Below are 16904 nucleotides of genomic sequence, written 5' to 3'. Positions count from 1 at the left end.
ACGGAGGAATGGGCTAAAATTCCTCCAAGCTGGTGTGCAGGACTGATCAACAGTTACCACAAACGTTTAGTTGCAGTTATTGCTGCACAAGGGGGTCACACCAGATACTGAAAGCAAAGCTTCACATACTTTTGCCACTCACAGATATGTAATATTGGATCATTTTCCTCAATAATTAAATGTCCAAGTATAATATTTTTGTCTCATTTGTTTAACTGGGCTCTCTTTATCTACTTTTAGGACTTGTGTGAAAATCTGATGATGTTTTAGGTCATATTTATGCAGAAATATAGAAAGGTCTAAAGGGTTCACCAACTTTCAAGCACCACTGTATATCCACTAGGGAGGGCAGTTTAATTATTCTTCAGAAGGGCTCTTATTTAGTATTATGATGAAAGTAAGAATTTATCATAATTACTAGGATAAATCATTTGGGCGTGAGTCTTGTTGAGGTCCGGGGTCACCGCGATCAGAGTCGGCCGAGTCGCTGTCCGATTCTGAGGCCGCACAGTCAAACCAGTGAGCCACATTCACCGATTGCTTCACAACGGCCAAAGGTTCATACATACATGGTTTCACCTCTCGATATTCAATTTGGAGAGTTCCTTCTTCAAAATCGCTATCGCTTTCAGACATTTTACACAACCTCTCACAACTAAAGTCCGTACACTTGTGCTCGGTTCACAAGTAAACACAGAGCTGTTCCAGGTCTGTTTGGCTTAAATGACGTCACGACGACAGCCCCCTGGCGGTGAAAGTGCGTGTAAGTGAGATGCAAACAAATCTTCAGAACTTGCGCAAAACAGTATATTTTAACCTTTTTATTCAATTTTAAGGTGCAAATTAGACACCAGGAAGATTTAATTCACTTTTTGGGTCATTCTTCAAGACAATAAGGTTGATATTCTACGTTTGACCTCTGACCGTTGCCTATGACCTAACCTCCTAAGACCCAAGCTGTTTTTTTTACATGCATTTTTTTATTTCTTTTTGCTATTTGGGCTTATTAGAACCTGATTAGAATAAAAACTAAGCATCATCTTTGATAAGATGTACTTTTTGAGAAAAAGTATGTCCACATATGTGGATTCTTGTTCTGAATTTCTAAAAAGTGCTGTCCACGTATGTGACCGCTAGGCCCTAGGAGGTTTTAAGCTCATCACCTTACTCTCCATCAGATTGATATTTCCTGTAAATGAGAAATAAACAGTGGACAATGAATATCCTTACATCGAGGAATATTTCAAACGTCACAAAAAACAGGATGTTGACTTCAAGTGAAACTGGTTTCCTAAGATGAAGCGAAAAACAGCTCTAATTATAGACATAATGACATGTAGAAGTGATGCGTATTAAATCGCTGAGCCGAGCTGAATGTACAGAATTGGTTTGAGATAAAAGTTGAGGTTAACCAGTGAAGAAAACCTGCAGTAACTTCTCAACTCTCTTTGAGGTCTTAAGAAGCTTTGATAAAAATTGTCTTCTTCTTTCTTCTTCATCTACAGTGGTGCTTGAAAGTTTGTGAACTCTTTAGAATTTTCTATATTTCTGCATAAATATGACCTAAAACATCATCAGATTTTCACACAAGCCCTAAAAGTAGATAAAGAGAACCCAGTTAAACAAATGAGACAAAAATATCATACTTGGTCATTTATTTATTGAGGAAAATGATCCAATATTAGGCAAGGCAAGTTTATTTATATAGCACATTTCATACACAGTGGCAGTTCAATGTGCTTTACAAAGTAAAAGCAAAACAGTAAACAATAGAAAATAAAATTACATAAAATAAATGGGGAAGAAAAATAATAAGAATTAAACAATAGTAGAAATAAAATAAAATGAAGTAAAAATTCAGTTAAAAAAACAGCAGAATAAAATAGAATAAAAGTTAAAGTTTAAAACATGCAGAGACTGTAAAAGTTAAGAAAGTTTAAAACGTAAAGATGATGATATTAATCAGTTAGCAGAAAGCATCTGAGAACAGCTTGGTCTTTAGTCTAGATTTGAAGCTGCCAACAGCAGGAGCATTTTTGATGTCCTCTGGGAGTTGGTTCCATAGCTGTACTGCATAGTAGCTAAAAGCTGCTTCACCACACTTTGTTTTAACAACAGGTTTTACCAGTAAATTTTGCTGCTGCGATCTGGTAGATCTGATTGGGTTAGGCTGCCGCAACATATCAGAGAGGTAATTGGGCCCTGTACCATTTAGAGATTTGTACACCAGCAGCAATGCTTTAAAGTCAATTCTGTAGCTTACTGGAAGCCAGTGAAGGGACCTTAGAATTGGAGTAATGTGCTCTGTTCTTTTTGTTCGTGTGAGAACGCTAGCTGCTGCATTTTGAACCAGCTGAAGTCGTTTGATGGTCTTTTTTGGCAGGCCTGTGAAAAGGCCATTGCAGTAATCAACCCTACTAGAGATGAAGGCATGGATAAGTTTTCCAGATCATTTTTTGACACAAGTCCTCTTAGTCTGGAAATGTTTTTTAGATGATAAAATGCCATTTTAGTGATTGCTTTCATGTGACTGTCAAAGTTTAGCTCGCTGTCCATGAAAACACCAAGATTTTTAACCATATCTTTTGTTTTAATCCCCTTTGTGTCAAGAATAGTGGTAATCCTGAGTCTTTCATCTTTTTTCCCAAATAGAATTACTTCTGTTTTATCTGTGTTCAGCTGAAGAAAATTTTGTGACATCCAGTTGTTGCTTTGGTCAATACACTGGTAGAGACATTCAAGGGGGGCATAATCATTAGGTGATAGAGCAAAATAAATTTGGGTGTCATCTGCATAGCAGTGATACAAAATTGAGTTGTTCTTGATAATTTGTCCAAGTGGGAGCATATAAAGGTTGAATAGTAATGGTCCAGGGGCGGCACGGTGGTGTAGTGGTTAGTGCTGTCGCCTCACAGCAAGAAGGTCCTGGGTTCAAGCCCCGTGGCCGGCGAGGGCCTTTCTGTGTGGAGTTTGCATGTTCTGCCCGTGTCCGCGTGGGTTTCCTCCGGGTGCTCCAGTTTCCCCCACAGTCCAAAGACATGCAGGTTAGGTTAACTGGTGACTCTAAATTGACCGTAGGTGTGAATGATTGTCTGTGTCTATGTGTCAGCCCTGTGATGACCTGGCGACTTGTCCAGGGTGTACCCTGGCTTTTGCCCGTAGTCAGCTGGGATAGGCTCCAGCTTGCCTGCGACCCTGTAGAAGGATAAAGCGGCTAGAGATAATGAGATGAGATGAGTAATGGTCCAAGAATCGACCCCTGGGGAACACCACAGGTCAAGGACATTGATGTTGAGGTACAATTTCCCATGGTAACAAAGAAGCTTCTATCTTTTAAGTATGATTTTAACCAATCAATAACTTTACCAGTCAACCCAACCCAGTGTTCAAGTCGATATAGCAGTATGTTGTGATCAACAGTATCAAAAGCTGCACTGAGGTCCAGTAACACCAGGACCGATGTTTTGCCTGCATCAGTATTAAGACGTATGTCATTTATAACTTTAATCAGCGCTGTTTCAGTGCTATGATTGGCACGAAATCCTGACTGAAAGTTATCAAAACAGCTGTTTGATATCAAGAAGGCAGTTAATTGATTGAAGACAATTTTTTCAAGGATTTTCCCGATGAATGGTAGATTTGATATTGGCTTGTAGTTGTTTAATACTGAAGCATCCAGATTATTCTTTTTAAGTAGGGGCTTTACAACGGCTTTTTTCAGGGACACAGGAACAATGCCAGTCTCTAGGGATGTATTTATGATCTGAAGCACATCTGTAATTTTGAAGAACAACTTAAAAAAGTTGGTGGGCAGAATGTCCAATTCAGATGTTGGATATCTGGGAGTGGCAAAAGTATGTGAACCTCTAGGATTAGCAGTTCATTTGAAGGTGAAATTAGAGTCAGGTGTTTTCAATCAATGGGATGACAATCAGGTGTGAGTAGGCACCCTGTTTTATTTAAAGAACAGGGATCTATCAAAGTCTGATCTTCACAACACATGTTTGTGGAAGTGTATCATGGCATGAACAAAGGAGATTTCTGAGGACCTCAGAAAAAGCATTGTTGATGCTCATCAGGCTGGAAAAGGTTACAAAACCATCTCTAAAGAGTTTGGACTCCACCAATCCACAGTCAAACAGATTGTGTACAAATGGAGGAATTTCAAGACCATTGTTACCCTCCCCAGGAGTGGTCCACCAACAAAGATCACTCCAAGAGCAAGGTGTGTAATAGTCGGCGAGGTCACAAAGGACCCCAGGGTAATTTCTAAGCAACTGAAGGCCTCTCTCACATTGGCTAATGTTAATGTTCATGAGTCCACCATCAGCTTTTGCAAAGCTTTTGCATCTTACGGTTCATCTTTGGGATGAAAGCAGCATTTGTAACAGAGTTGACACCTGAACCAGCTGAAAAGCAGAAATGATAAATACGTAACTTAAAAAAAGATGCCCTATGCTAAATCATTTAGCTGATGAACATAACAGTAAAATGTAACAGTAAAAGGTTATAGAAACATGATAATCAACATTTCTGACAAATTATTTTCTCCACACGTCTCCATGACGTTTGTGATACGGTTTATAGCTATGCATTTGATCTTTAAGCCATTGTCCTTGTTTCTGAACAAATCTCCATAATAAAATAAAAAAAACTTCCTAAAAAAGTCTAAGTTCTGTGTGAAAAAAATATTCTATAGTCATAAGAAAATCCTATCTTCGATCAAACTGATCGATTTGTCCATCAGCATCTCTTCGCTTTCTGCGAATGTGTACCCGAACAAATTCATGGTGGGACCACAAATTTTCTGAACCATCTGTGCGAGCTTAAATGGCATACTAAACCTCCATTTCTCCACCTGCTGGGATGAGTTTCTCTTGGTCGAGTAGATGCCGCTAGCCTTATCGGATGCTTGCGTGTTCCTCAAGATCCACTCCTTCACCTGGGCAGTGAACGGGATGCCAGTAAACTGGTACAGCTCAACTGCTTTAAGCATCGGAAACATGGCGATGTCCTCGTAGCGCACTAGCATGTATCGCCCATGCAACCATGGGGGCTGTTTGAGACCCACTTCGGCAGACATGCGGATATTCTCGCAGGTCTCTCTGAGCTTTCTCACTTCGTTGTCATCCTCGGGAATGTCTCCACTCATGGTCCACCTCTTCCAGTATTTATACTCTTTTGCGAAGGCCACCATGCGGGATGCTAACATGGCTCGAGGATCCCGGACCAGCTGAATAACCTTCAAATCCAGTCGTGGATCTTCTGCTAACAATTGTAGCGTCTCCAGTTGCCATACTCGTACAGACTTGATGGCATGGTGCTCCTTCCCCAGGCAGGACTGGGATGCTAATGTGAGGTTTAGTGGACCGCAGCGCTGGTTACGGCATTGGGAAGGCACATAGCCCTTCTTCACAAATGGTGTGCAGACGGGATTGTTGCATAACGACTGGCTGGACTCACGACGAAATAGTCCTGTTGTGATATGGTCCTTTGGTGGTGGCTTGATGAAGCTCTCCAGCAGGGTGAAGTCACACAAGAAGAGCTGATGGAGAACGTCACGATAAGCCTTTGTCAAAGCCGTACCATTGGTCTCTCCACCCTCCACAGGTAGCATGTGTGCCACATGCCAAAGAGGCTCAAACAAGTAGAACATGTTGGCGCCATGCTGGTTAAAAAACTCGCCCACAAACGAGGAACCTGTACGCATTGTGGCCAAGAGGAGTATGTGTTTCCCGCCTTTGCTGGGCTTGGTGATGTTCTTCAGATGCCATTTTACTTCCAGATAGGATGAGAAGTCAAGCTCAGACAGGACCAGAGCATTGGTACCATTTTGTCGGAGAGGTGACCAAGACGATCCGCTGGTCTGGAGTGGAGTCTGAGCTGTCTGCTTCAGAGAGAGCTTATCCAAGACCCTTGCAAGAAAAAAAAATCACAAGGTGGTACATCAGAGAAACTATTTTTGTCATCAACAACCTCAGCCAATTTTTAAAGAAGAGAAAACATTATTGCTTGCTTGGCCTCATTTATGATTCATTCGTAAAGTTGTGTGTAAATGTTTTCATAGGCTAACCTTAAATAGAACAGATAAAAGTTTCAGTGATTTTCTTTGTACTCAATGTGTGTATGTATGTTGATAAATGTCATAAAAATCTTCTAGTGTATTGTAGTGCTCAATCTTCCAGTAACGCAGCTCAGCCACTGCAGCAAGTCGGCTAACACAGACGCACACTAACCCTTCCTCCGTTTATAGGGTGCTTTTACTTTTGTGTGATCTTTATATAAAATCATGTAACTCATCACCATTTATACGAATTAAAGCTGACTGGTCGAAGTTCACGTTAATGAGTCTCAATATACTTACTGTAAATGTACACACATTCAGCAGTGTGGGATTTGTGTGTATCGTGCAAATGCTCCTGTGAACAATGTACAAATAAATATGTTTGTATCTGGTTTAATAAATGAGGAATATTCTCATTAGAATTTCTACAATTTTTTAGAAAAAGATCCAGAAAGCTAGGAATGGGAATAGAACTTATGAACCTGTAGCTAGATCACCAAATTAATCACAGCTTCGTTTACGACTGCATCATAGCGTAAAGTCATTTCAGCATTGTTACAGGCTTTATATGACATTTTATATTTATATTCACACTTTTGTTTTCACTGAGTGTTTTCTGTTGATGTCTGATTGTGATTGGATGCAGCCGGCAAAACATTACAATCTGCAACAGCATTTATATCATGTAAAGCAGCTTAAAACAAAATTTTATATTTAAGAGCTCCATACAGTACTTAAGTGTGACCTGATTTTTGATGGCTTGACTCTACGAAGTATCGTATGTACATCTGTCTGTGTACTACCACAGGGAACCCACTCATAAGTGCAAGGCAGTGTACCTCATAAACACCTGACCACCAGACAATGAAATTTGTCTCTATTTCCATAAGATAGATGGGTTTTTATCCAGTGCTTATTTTTAATTTGCTTTAAAAAAAAAAAGGGATTATTTACGAACACATTTTACAGAAAATATTTATGGCAGTTTCATATAAAACGAGTTAAAACAGTTTCATTAGTCCACTCACTTGTTGGACAGGTGACAGGTTGTGTTGTGTAAGGATGATAGACGGATGTAATCGCAGGAAGAGTTTTATTGAAAACACGCGAGCAAACAGATGCAAAACGAGTGGAAAACCAGGCAATGGTGGAGTGAAACACAGACAGGATATCAGAGGGATACAATACTTACAGTCCAAACACACAAACAGGGTCAAAACCAGAAAAGTGACACAAAATACAAGGCTTTCACAAAGTCTGTGTGTTACTCAGAGTCCTTATATAAATGTCTGTGCTGTGATTGAGCTCTAATCAGGAACAGGTGCATGGGGATTAGTCCTAATGATACTATGCACATGTTGCGGTCTGCGGCTGTGTGAAAAACATGACATGACACAATTAATTGGTTCATTCATGGTGCCGTAATATTCTATTCAGGGTGATTTTGTGCCCTTGGAAATATTTTGCTCATAAACTCATCAGGAGCTCCGCTTTCAGGCAGTGAATAAATAAATATCTATATTACAGCACTAGCTTCATTAATTGCTCTCTACATGTACTTTATACAGGATTTACATCTTGACCTCTTGCTGCTTGGGACAGTTTTTTTTTTCTCAAAATTTAATGAAAATTTTGTTTCCCAAAATGTAAACAAACTAGCAGCTTAAACGTAAACCACTGTGACCCTGACCAGGCACTTACTCAAGGACGGATCCAGCCCAAGAATCTGACAGATGCACGTTTGCTGTAATATTTTCATTAATTTTAACAGCTTGCCATTGATTTTCAGAGGGAAGTAGAGCACACTGAGCTTTCCGAAGAGGGCAGCTACGGCCTGCTATGAACATGACTTGGCCCGCTGTTCAACCCCAAAGCCCGGCTCACCAAAACTTTAATATGAGCCCTGGCTCCAGCCACGTGTGCATGCAGGGATTTAAAAATTCATAACTTGGCCACCAAAAGTCCAAACCCTGCAAAACTTTACAGGCACTTCCCTCTCTCTGAGACCTTTCAAAACAACCCAGGCACTGCCCACCACAACTGCAGTTCAGCCAGTTATTCGCGGTGAATTTTGACCTCTTTCTGGAGCATTTTATTGGTTTGACTTAGATCCTTTGTCTCAGGTCAGGCTATACACAGCATTGTGAGAATACAGGTAAATTAGATCAGGTAAGCATTACCGCTTACCACAGGTGGTCGGATCCTGTATCATTGGTCTGTTGATTGATCGTGGTTATAGCCCATGTAGCCAGCTAGTGGTAAAGTAAACAAACACCCCGTGACCGATGCTAAGTGGTGCACATATATTTCTGACTGATGCATGTGCAGTGGTTGCATTGCTCTGGATCCGTCCCTGACTCACTAAGAATGAAATGATGAATGTTTGAAATTCATCACACAGCTCCTCATATTCATATTATGAATTTAATCTTTGTTTGTTCTCTGAGCTGTATATCTGACTGATCTGACCATTCACTCTTCCTCATGAAAATGGAATCATCACTTATTTTTCTTTTGGGTCCCATTGTCAGAAATGGCAAGCTGAAGTGAAGTGAGGACCCAAGAGCAGACTCAAGACAGGGAGTGTACAAAAAGAAACTTCTTTAATGAAGTACAATAGGCCACAGACAAAAATCAATGGTCAAAGAACGGGCCAAGGAGGTCAAAAACACAGAAGAGCAGGCAGGCATGGTCAGGGACAAAAACAGGACAGAAAAATCTTCACAAAAACTGAAGGAAACAGGGACAAGGGAAACCCAGGCAAAGGAAGCAAAAACACAATCCAAAGGAACAGGCAGGGGCAAAAACTGGACAGAAAACTAGACAACTTCCCCCCCCAAACGATACAGGCAGGGGGAATTGAGAAGTCACAATACCAAAGGGCTGTAGCGAGGCAAGGAAAGTCTGCAAGAGACAGTCTAGCAACTGGAGTAGCTCCAAACAGCTCTTAAGAAGGCCCTGGCTGATGGGAGAGGAGTGGTAGCAGGTGTGGGAGTGCCGCTTCCGGGAAAATGGCCGACAGCAGGGCAGGACTGAATTCTTGTCCTGGATCTGGCCTGGAGCCGGTGTGGAAGTCCCACAAACTCAGGCATGGATGGACTGATCCGGACTGTGACAGTAGCCCCCCCTTCAATGGGCGCCTCCAAGTGCCTTAGGAAGTGCCTCAGGGTGTTGTTGGTGGAAGTCCGTGATGAGGATGGGATCCATAATGAACCTGGCAGGAACCCAGCTCCTCTCCTCAGGACCATACCCCTCACAATCAACCAAGTACTGGAGTCCTCTGCCTCGGCGTCGTACCTTCAGCAACCTCCTGACCGCGAAGACCTCACCACCATCTATAAACCTGGGAGGAGGAGGGGGTTTGGAGGGTGGTTATAGGGAACTGGAGACAAAGGGTTTGACTTGGGAGACATAGAAAGTTGGGTGAATACGGCATATGGTTGGGGGCAGAGACAGTCTTACAGAGCAGGGATTAATTACCTTGGAGATGGGGAAGGGCCCCTGCAGGAGAAAAGGAAGGACGAATAATTCCAGGTGCTAAGGACTCGGTGATGTACTTGTCCATGGCTTGCCTTTCAGAGGGAGAGAGAGAGTAAAGTCGCCCCTTGGGTGGTGCAGTGCCAGGGAGAAGGTCAATTCCACAGTCATAAGGCCTATGGGAAGGAAGGGAAACAGCTTGAGACTTGCTGAACACAGGTTTTAGGTCATTATACTTGGGAGGCACATTAGAGAGGTCAGGATATTCACCAATGGTGGGCTAGAGCAGCTCAGCATGAGGGAGGGCAGATCTCAGGCATGACGATAAACAGAATTGACTCCATCCTAAAATGGTGTTGTTAGTCCAGTTGACATGGGGGTTATGTAGAGTTCGCAAGGGCAGACCAAGAAATATGTTCACATGGGAATTGCTCATGACAAAAAACCGGATGGATTCAGAGTGGTTGCCCAAAATTCTTAAGGTGACCGGGGATGTTTTATGGGTGATGGTGGTCATACCAGTACCATTAAGGGTCAGGACAGTGAGGGACAGGTTAAAGAACCAGTAGTGGAATCCCCAGGCGCTAGGCGGTGGTCGAGCAGATGAGGTTTCTGACAGCCCCTGAATCAATGAGTGCCTGGAGGTCATGGGGCTGATTGCCATGGATGACCACTGGGAGTAGCAGTTGATCGGTAGGCGGCCGATTCTGGACATTGCCCACCAGGGTCCCTAAACTCACTGGTGGGCTCTTCCTTTTAAAGGGTGGGACTGGCAGAAATGCCCCAGCTGTCCACAATAAAAACATGTCCTCATATCCCGACAGCGCTGTCATTCCTCAGGTGAGATGTGGACTTGGTCTACCTGCATTGGCTCAGCGGGAGGGATGGGAGGCTGAGGGGGTGCAAGACTAGTCCGAGTTCTTTCTTTCACCCGCTGTCCGATCCGGGAGTCAATGCAGCTGGGGAGGTCCATGAGACCGGGGAGATCAGGTGGCAGTTCTCGTGAGACCAGTTCATCCTTGATGGAGTCTGACAGCCCGTTCAAAAATGAGTCAAACAAGACACTCATTCCAGCCACACAATGCCACCAAAGCATGAAACTCAATCGCATAATCAAACATGGACTGGGCACCCTGCCACAGTCCCATGATTTCTCTTGCTGCCTCACTGCCAGACAGACAGCGATCAAAGGTTCACCTCATTTCCTCTGTGAAATTCTTGAAGCTGGTGCAGCATAGTGCATTGGCGTCCCACATAGCTGTTCCCCACTCCCTAGCTTTGCCAGTGAGGAGAGTGATGGTGTAGGCCACTCAGGAACACTCTGTGGAGAAGGCCAATGGTTGGAGCTCAAGGGTTAGCGAGCATTGAGATAAGAACGATCGGCAAGTACCTGGTTCTCCGTCGTATGGCTGTGGGACGGGAAGTCTCGGCTCCCTGAAGAGGGCTGGAGCAGGAGCTGGAGGAGAGGTAGGCAGAGGGGGTTGTGTGGGAGCAGACGTTACTTGAAGCTGTTGTAGCTGAGTGGCAAGAAGATAAAGAGTGTTAGAGATGGCGACAAGGTTTTGGTTCACCTGTTGGATGTCCCATTGGTGGGTCCCAAGGAGAGCTCCCTGCTTTTGCACCACTGCTCTTAGGTGGGCAAAATCTGCTGGGTCCATGCTGGCCAGACTGTGCTGTCAGAAATGGCAAGCTGAGGTGAAGTGAGGACCCAAGAGCAAAAAGAAACTTCTTTGTACAAAAAGAAACTTCTTTAATGAAGTACAGAGCAGAGGTACAATAGGGCTCAGGAAAAATCAATGGTCAAAGAACAGGCCAAGAGGTCAAAACACAGAAGTGCAGGCAGGCATGGTCAGGGACAAAAACAGGACAGAAAAATCTTCACAAAAACTGAAGAAAACAGGGACAAGGGAAACCCAGGCAGAGGAAGCAAAAAACACAATCCAGAGGAACAGGCAGGTACAACAGGGGCAAAAACTGGACAGAAAACTAGACAAAAAAAACACGTAACGATACAGGCAGGGGGAATCGAGAAGTAACAATACCAAAGGGCTGTAGTGAGGCAAGGAAAGTCTGCAAGAGACAGTCTGGCAACTGGAGTAGCTCCAAACAGCTCTTAAGAAGGCCCTGGCTGATGGGAGAGGAGTGGTAGCAGGTGTGGGAGTGCCGCTTCTGGGAAAATGGCCGACAGCAGGGCAGGACTGAATTCCTGTCCTGGATCCAGCCTGGAACTGGCATGGAAGTTCATGGAAGTCCCACAAACTCAGGCATGGATAGACTGGACCGGACTGTGACACCCATATAATCCCATTCCTGATGAAGGCCTCTAGTCTCAACCACATGCCCTCGGAACCTTTCTGACAAACTCATCTCATCTCATCTCATTATCTCTAGCTGCTTTATCCTGTTCTACAGGGTCGCAGGCAAGCTGGAGCCTATCCCAGCTGACTACGGGCGAAAGGCGGGGTACACCCTGGACAAGTCGCCAGGTCATCACAGGGCTGACACATAGACACAGACAACCATTCACACTCACATTCACACCTACGGTCAATTTAGAGTCACCGGTTAACCTAACCTGCATGTCTTTGGACTGTGGGGGAAACCGGAGCACCTGGAGGAAACCCACACGGACACGGGGAGAACATGCAAACTCCGCATAGAAAGGCCCTCGTCGGCCATGGGGCTCGAACCCAGACCTTCTTGCTGTGAGGTGATAGCGCTAACCACTACACTACCATGCCGCCCCATTTTCTGACAAACTGTCTAAACAAACAAACAAAAAAAAACCAAAAAACCTTGTTAGGTTTATATAAGTATTATTCTTGACCAAGAAGGCAGTAATTTATTAAAATGGTGACAAAATTAAGGATTAACTTAAGGTTCAGTTAAAAATGACCTTCTGTCTTGGCTGGACATTGTTTGGGAACATTTTGTTTATTTTTTGATATGAATGTGTATTCATTCAGAGAGGTGTCTGAAAGATTCACCAAGGTCTGTTTTGGTGTCAGATCGACCCACACACACTCTGAAATGGTAGAATTAAGGTTCATGTTTATGTTAATTCATGTTTAGTTGAAACTTAGGTTTATAGCTTCTTAAAAGCTTGAAATATACTATGGTAGTGATTTGGATCCCGTAATTAATGAATGCATTCCGTGATTAATGTTAGTTTTATAGTTTTAGATTAGTTTCATAATGACATTATAATTATAGTAAAGATCTTATGATTCTAAGGGTTTTTAGTTTAAAAGCATTAACCTAATTTAGTTATGACTTTAATCCTGTTAGTTGTTTAATTGTTCTCTCTCTTTCAGACATATTCTCATTGTTCTTATGTTTAAGTTGTTCTTATTTTTATGTTTATTTTCTTATAACATTCTTTGTTTTAGCATTATTAAAGACATATTGTTATTTGTTATTTTGCTTATGTTGATGAAATCAAGATGTAATTTACTGACTTAACACACATTCATGTGGTAAGAAATTATGTTAATTATTAAGATCCTTTCTGTGCAAACTAATGTCTTTGACCTTCTCTGAATAGACTCCGTAGACTAGACATTCTGTGTTTAGACATTCCATGCTCTATGTAATGAATATTAACCATAATATTGACCATAAGCCGAGACTCTGATATCTATCTGTACCTTACTATGATCAGAAATATGTTATTATATTATGATTGATTCAAGTTCATTACACACTTCTACATAGACGCACACCCATTACACGCACACACAAATGAAGACAAAACATAAACACAGAGATACTATAAGATGTTTCCAAGAATGTTTTCATTTCGACGAAGTGACTGTGTGAATAAACTGGCATGTGAACTCTCTGGTGTTCCCCTGTCTGTTTCTATCGACCTGTTTCATTCGTCCTCGGCTCCGAGGGGGGCCCACAAAGGAATCGGGGTCTCTGACTGGGTTGAACCCCAACAACACCAGTGCACCTCCTGTTCCAATTTCTATTCTTATCTGATTAATATATTCCTATGACCTCAGATATGAGCTCTGATCTTCTCAACAAGTCAGCGCTAACATTTATTCACTAATATCTAGCATACATTAAATTTTTATTCATTTATTTTGTTTAGTTCATTTAGATACCTGGAGAAAACATGCATTTAGAGATTTTGAGATTTAGAGATGTTGGCTTACTTGGAGATGATGTTGCTCTCCTTCTCGATGATGACCACAGCCACGATGAAGACCAAGGAGATGGTGTATTTAATCTTCATTCTTGTGCGTGATTATGTCCTGATTGTGAGTTTGACCTCCAGGCTCTGGTCCTCTCAGCTCTCTCATACACACTGCTTAATTCTGAAATATAGCACACACACACACATGCACACACATGACTTTATATCAGGATTTCAGATCTGCTTTCACTCAGAATATTGGTGTGCGTGTGTCCGGGTTGGGCAAAGGATTGGTTGGGCAGAAATAAAAGGTGCATCGACTTGTTAGAAAAGTGAGAAAGACACAAACCACCTGTTCTTCCTGTTGTGATAACAGACAGCTCCTTTCATCCTGCTTACTGATCATGTGGGTGTGGGTGTACTAGTGTGATCTTGCCTAAAATATGGCTCAACCAGTTTTCTCTCGTCTCGTCTTCTTCCGCTTTATCCGGGGCCGGGTCATGGAGGCAGTAGTCTGAGCATGGAAGCCCAAACTTCCTTTTCCCCAGACACCTCGGCCAGCTCCTCGGGAAGAACACCGAGGCGTTCCCAGGCCAGCCGAGAGACATAGTCCCTCCAGCGTGTCCTGGGTCTTCCCCGGGGCCTCCTCCTGGGGGGACATGCCTGGAACACCTCCCCAAGGAGGCGTCCAGGAGGCATCTGAAAAAGATGCCCGAGCCACCTCAGCTAATTCCTCTCGATGTGGAGGAGCAGCAGCTCTACTCCGAGCTCCTCCCGAGTGACTGTGCTTCTCACCCTATCTCTAAGGGAGTGCCCAGCCACCCTGCGAAGGAAACTCATTTCGGCCGCTTGTATCCGCGATCTTGTTCTTTCGGTCATTACCCAAAGCTCATGACCATAGGTGAGAATCGGAACATAGATCGACTGGTACATTGAGAGCTTTGCCTTTTGGCTCAGCTCCTTCTTCACCGTGATGGACCAGTAAAGCGACCGCATCACTGCGGAGGCTGCACCGATCCGCCTGTCGATCTCATGCTCCATCCTCCCCTCACTCATGAACAAGATCCCGAGATACTTAAACTCCTCCACTTGAGGCAAGACTTCTCCACCAACCTGGAGAGGGCAAGCCACCCTTTTCCGGTCAAGAACCATGGCCTCGGACTTGGAGGTGCTGATTCTCATCCCAGCCGCTTCACACTTGACTGCAAACCGCCCCAGTGCATGCTGAAGGTCCTGGTTTGAAGAAGCCAACAGGACAACATCATCCGCAAAAAGCAGAGATGAAATCCTGTGGTTCCCAAACAGGATTCCTTCCGGCCCCTAGCTGCGCCTAGAAATTCTGTCCATAAAAATTATGAACAGAACCGGTGACAAAGGGCAGCCCTGCAGGAGTCCAACATGCACTGGGAACAGGTCTGACTTACTGCCGGCAATGCAAACCAGACTCCTGCTCCATTTGTACAGGGACCTGACAGCCCTTAGCAAAGAGCCCCGAACCCCATTCTCCCGAAGCACCCCCCACAGAATACCATGAGGGACACGGTCGAATGCCTTCTCCAGATCCACAAAGCACATGTGGACTGGTTGGGCAAACTCCCATGAACCCTCGAGCACCCTATGAAGGGTATAGAGCTGGTCCAGTGTTTCGCAACCAGGACAAAAACCGCATTGTTCCTCCTGGATCTGAGGTTCAACCATTGGTCAAATTCACCTCTCCAGTACCCTGGAGTAAACCTTCCCTTGGAGGCTGAGAAGTGTCATTCCCCTATAATTGGAGCACACTCTCCGGTCCCCTTTCTTAAAAAGAGGGACCACCACCCCAGTCTGCCACTCCAGAGGCACTGTCCCCGACCGCCACGTGATGTTGCAGAGGCGTGCCAACCAAGACAGCCCCACAACATCCAGAGACTTGAGATACTCAGGGCGGATCTCATCCACCCCCAGTGCCTTGCCCCTGAGGAGCTTGCAAACCACCTCAGTGACTTTGGCTTGTGTAATGGACGAGTCCACCTCTGAGTCATCAGCCTCAGTCTCCTCAATGGAAGACATGATGGTGGGATTGAGAAGATCCTCAAAGTATTCCTTTCACCACCCGACGATGTCCCCAGTCGAGGTCAACAGCTCCCCACCCGCACTGTAAACAGTGTTGGCAGAGTACTGCTTCCCCCTCCTGAGGCGCCAGACGATGTGCCAGAATTTCTTCGAGGCTGACCGATAGTCCTCCTCCATGGCCTCCCCGAACTCCTCCCAGTTCCGAGTTTTTGCCTCCGCAACTACCCGAGCTGCAGCACGCCTGGCCTGCTGATACCCGTCAGCTGCCTCAGGAGTCCCAGAGGTCAACATGGCCTGATAGGACTCCTTCTTCAGCTTGACAGCATCACTTACTTCTGGTGTCCACCACCGGGTTCGGGGATTGCCGCCACAACAGGCACCAGAGACCTTGTGGCCACAGCTCCAAACAGCTGCGTCCACAATGGAGGTAGAGAACATGGTCCACTCAGACTCAATGTCCCCCGCCTCCCTTGGAAGCTGGGAAAAGCTCTCCCGGAGGTGGGAGTTAAAGACCCCCCCAACAGAGTGCTCAGCCAGACGTTCCCAGCAGACCCTCACCATATGTTTGGGCCTGCCAGGTCTGTCCGGCTTCCTCCTCCGCCAGCAGATCCAACTCACCACCAGGTGGTGATCAGTTGACAGCTCAGCCCCTCTCTTCACCCGAGTGTCCAAGACATAGGGCCGGAGATCAGATGAAACGACAACAAAGTCTATCATCGACCTCCAACCTAAGGTGTCCTGGTGCCATGTGCACTTATGGACACCCCTATGCTCGAACATGGTGTTCATTATGGACAAACTGTGACTAGCACAGAAGTCCAATAACAAAACACCACTTGGATTCAGATCGGGGAGGCCGTTCCTCCCAACCACGCCCCTCCAGGTGTCACTGTCGTCGCCCACGTGAGCATTGAAGTCCCCCAATAGCACAATGGAGTCCCCAGTCTGAGCACCCCTCAGTACCTCTCCCAGGGACTCCAAGAAGGACGGATACTCTATACTGATATTCAGCCCATAGGCACAAACAACAGCAAGAGCCCTCTCCCCAATCCGAAGGCGCAGAGAGGTGACCCTCTCATTCACTGGGGTAAACTCCAACACATGGCGGCTGAGCTGGGGAGCTATAAGCAAGCCCACACCAGCCTGCCGCCGCTCACCATGGGCGAA

General features: G+C 44.7%; 1 protein-coding gene across 4 annotated transcripts in view; it reads right to left on the bottom strand.

The window, feature by feature from the left end:
* Positions 1-1802: 1802 nt before the first annotated feature.
* LOC132897904 (carbohydrate sulfotransferase 3-like) overlaps positions 1803-16904 on the bottom strand; it is a 166384-nt gene continuing 151282 nt past the window's right edge. For all 4 annotated transcript variants that reach the window (XM_060939168.1, XM_060939167.1, XM_060939170.1 and 1 more), the window contains exons 2-3: positions 13705-13866; positions 1803-5915 (exon numbers count right to left, since the gene is read on the bottom strand). In XM_060939168.1, the coding sequence (XP_060795151.1) occupies positions 4700-5915; positions 13705-13784 (1296 nt within the window). In that variant the 5' untranslated portion in view covers positions 13785-13866 and the 3' untranslated portion in view covers positions 1803-4699. The remainder of the gene's footprint in view (positions 5916-13704; positions 13867-16904) is intronic.

The sequence above is a fragment of the Neoarius graeffei genome, chromosome 14, assembly GCF_027579695.1.
Source record: "Neoarius graeffei isolate fNeoGra1 chromosome 14, fNeoGra1.pri, whole genome shotgun sequence".
Taxonomy (NCBI): Eukaryota; Metazoa; Chordata; class Actinopteri; order Siluriformes; family Ariidae; genus Neoarius; species Neoarius graeffei.
This window is presented reverse-complemented; position numbering and strand designations above follow the sequence as displayed.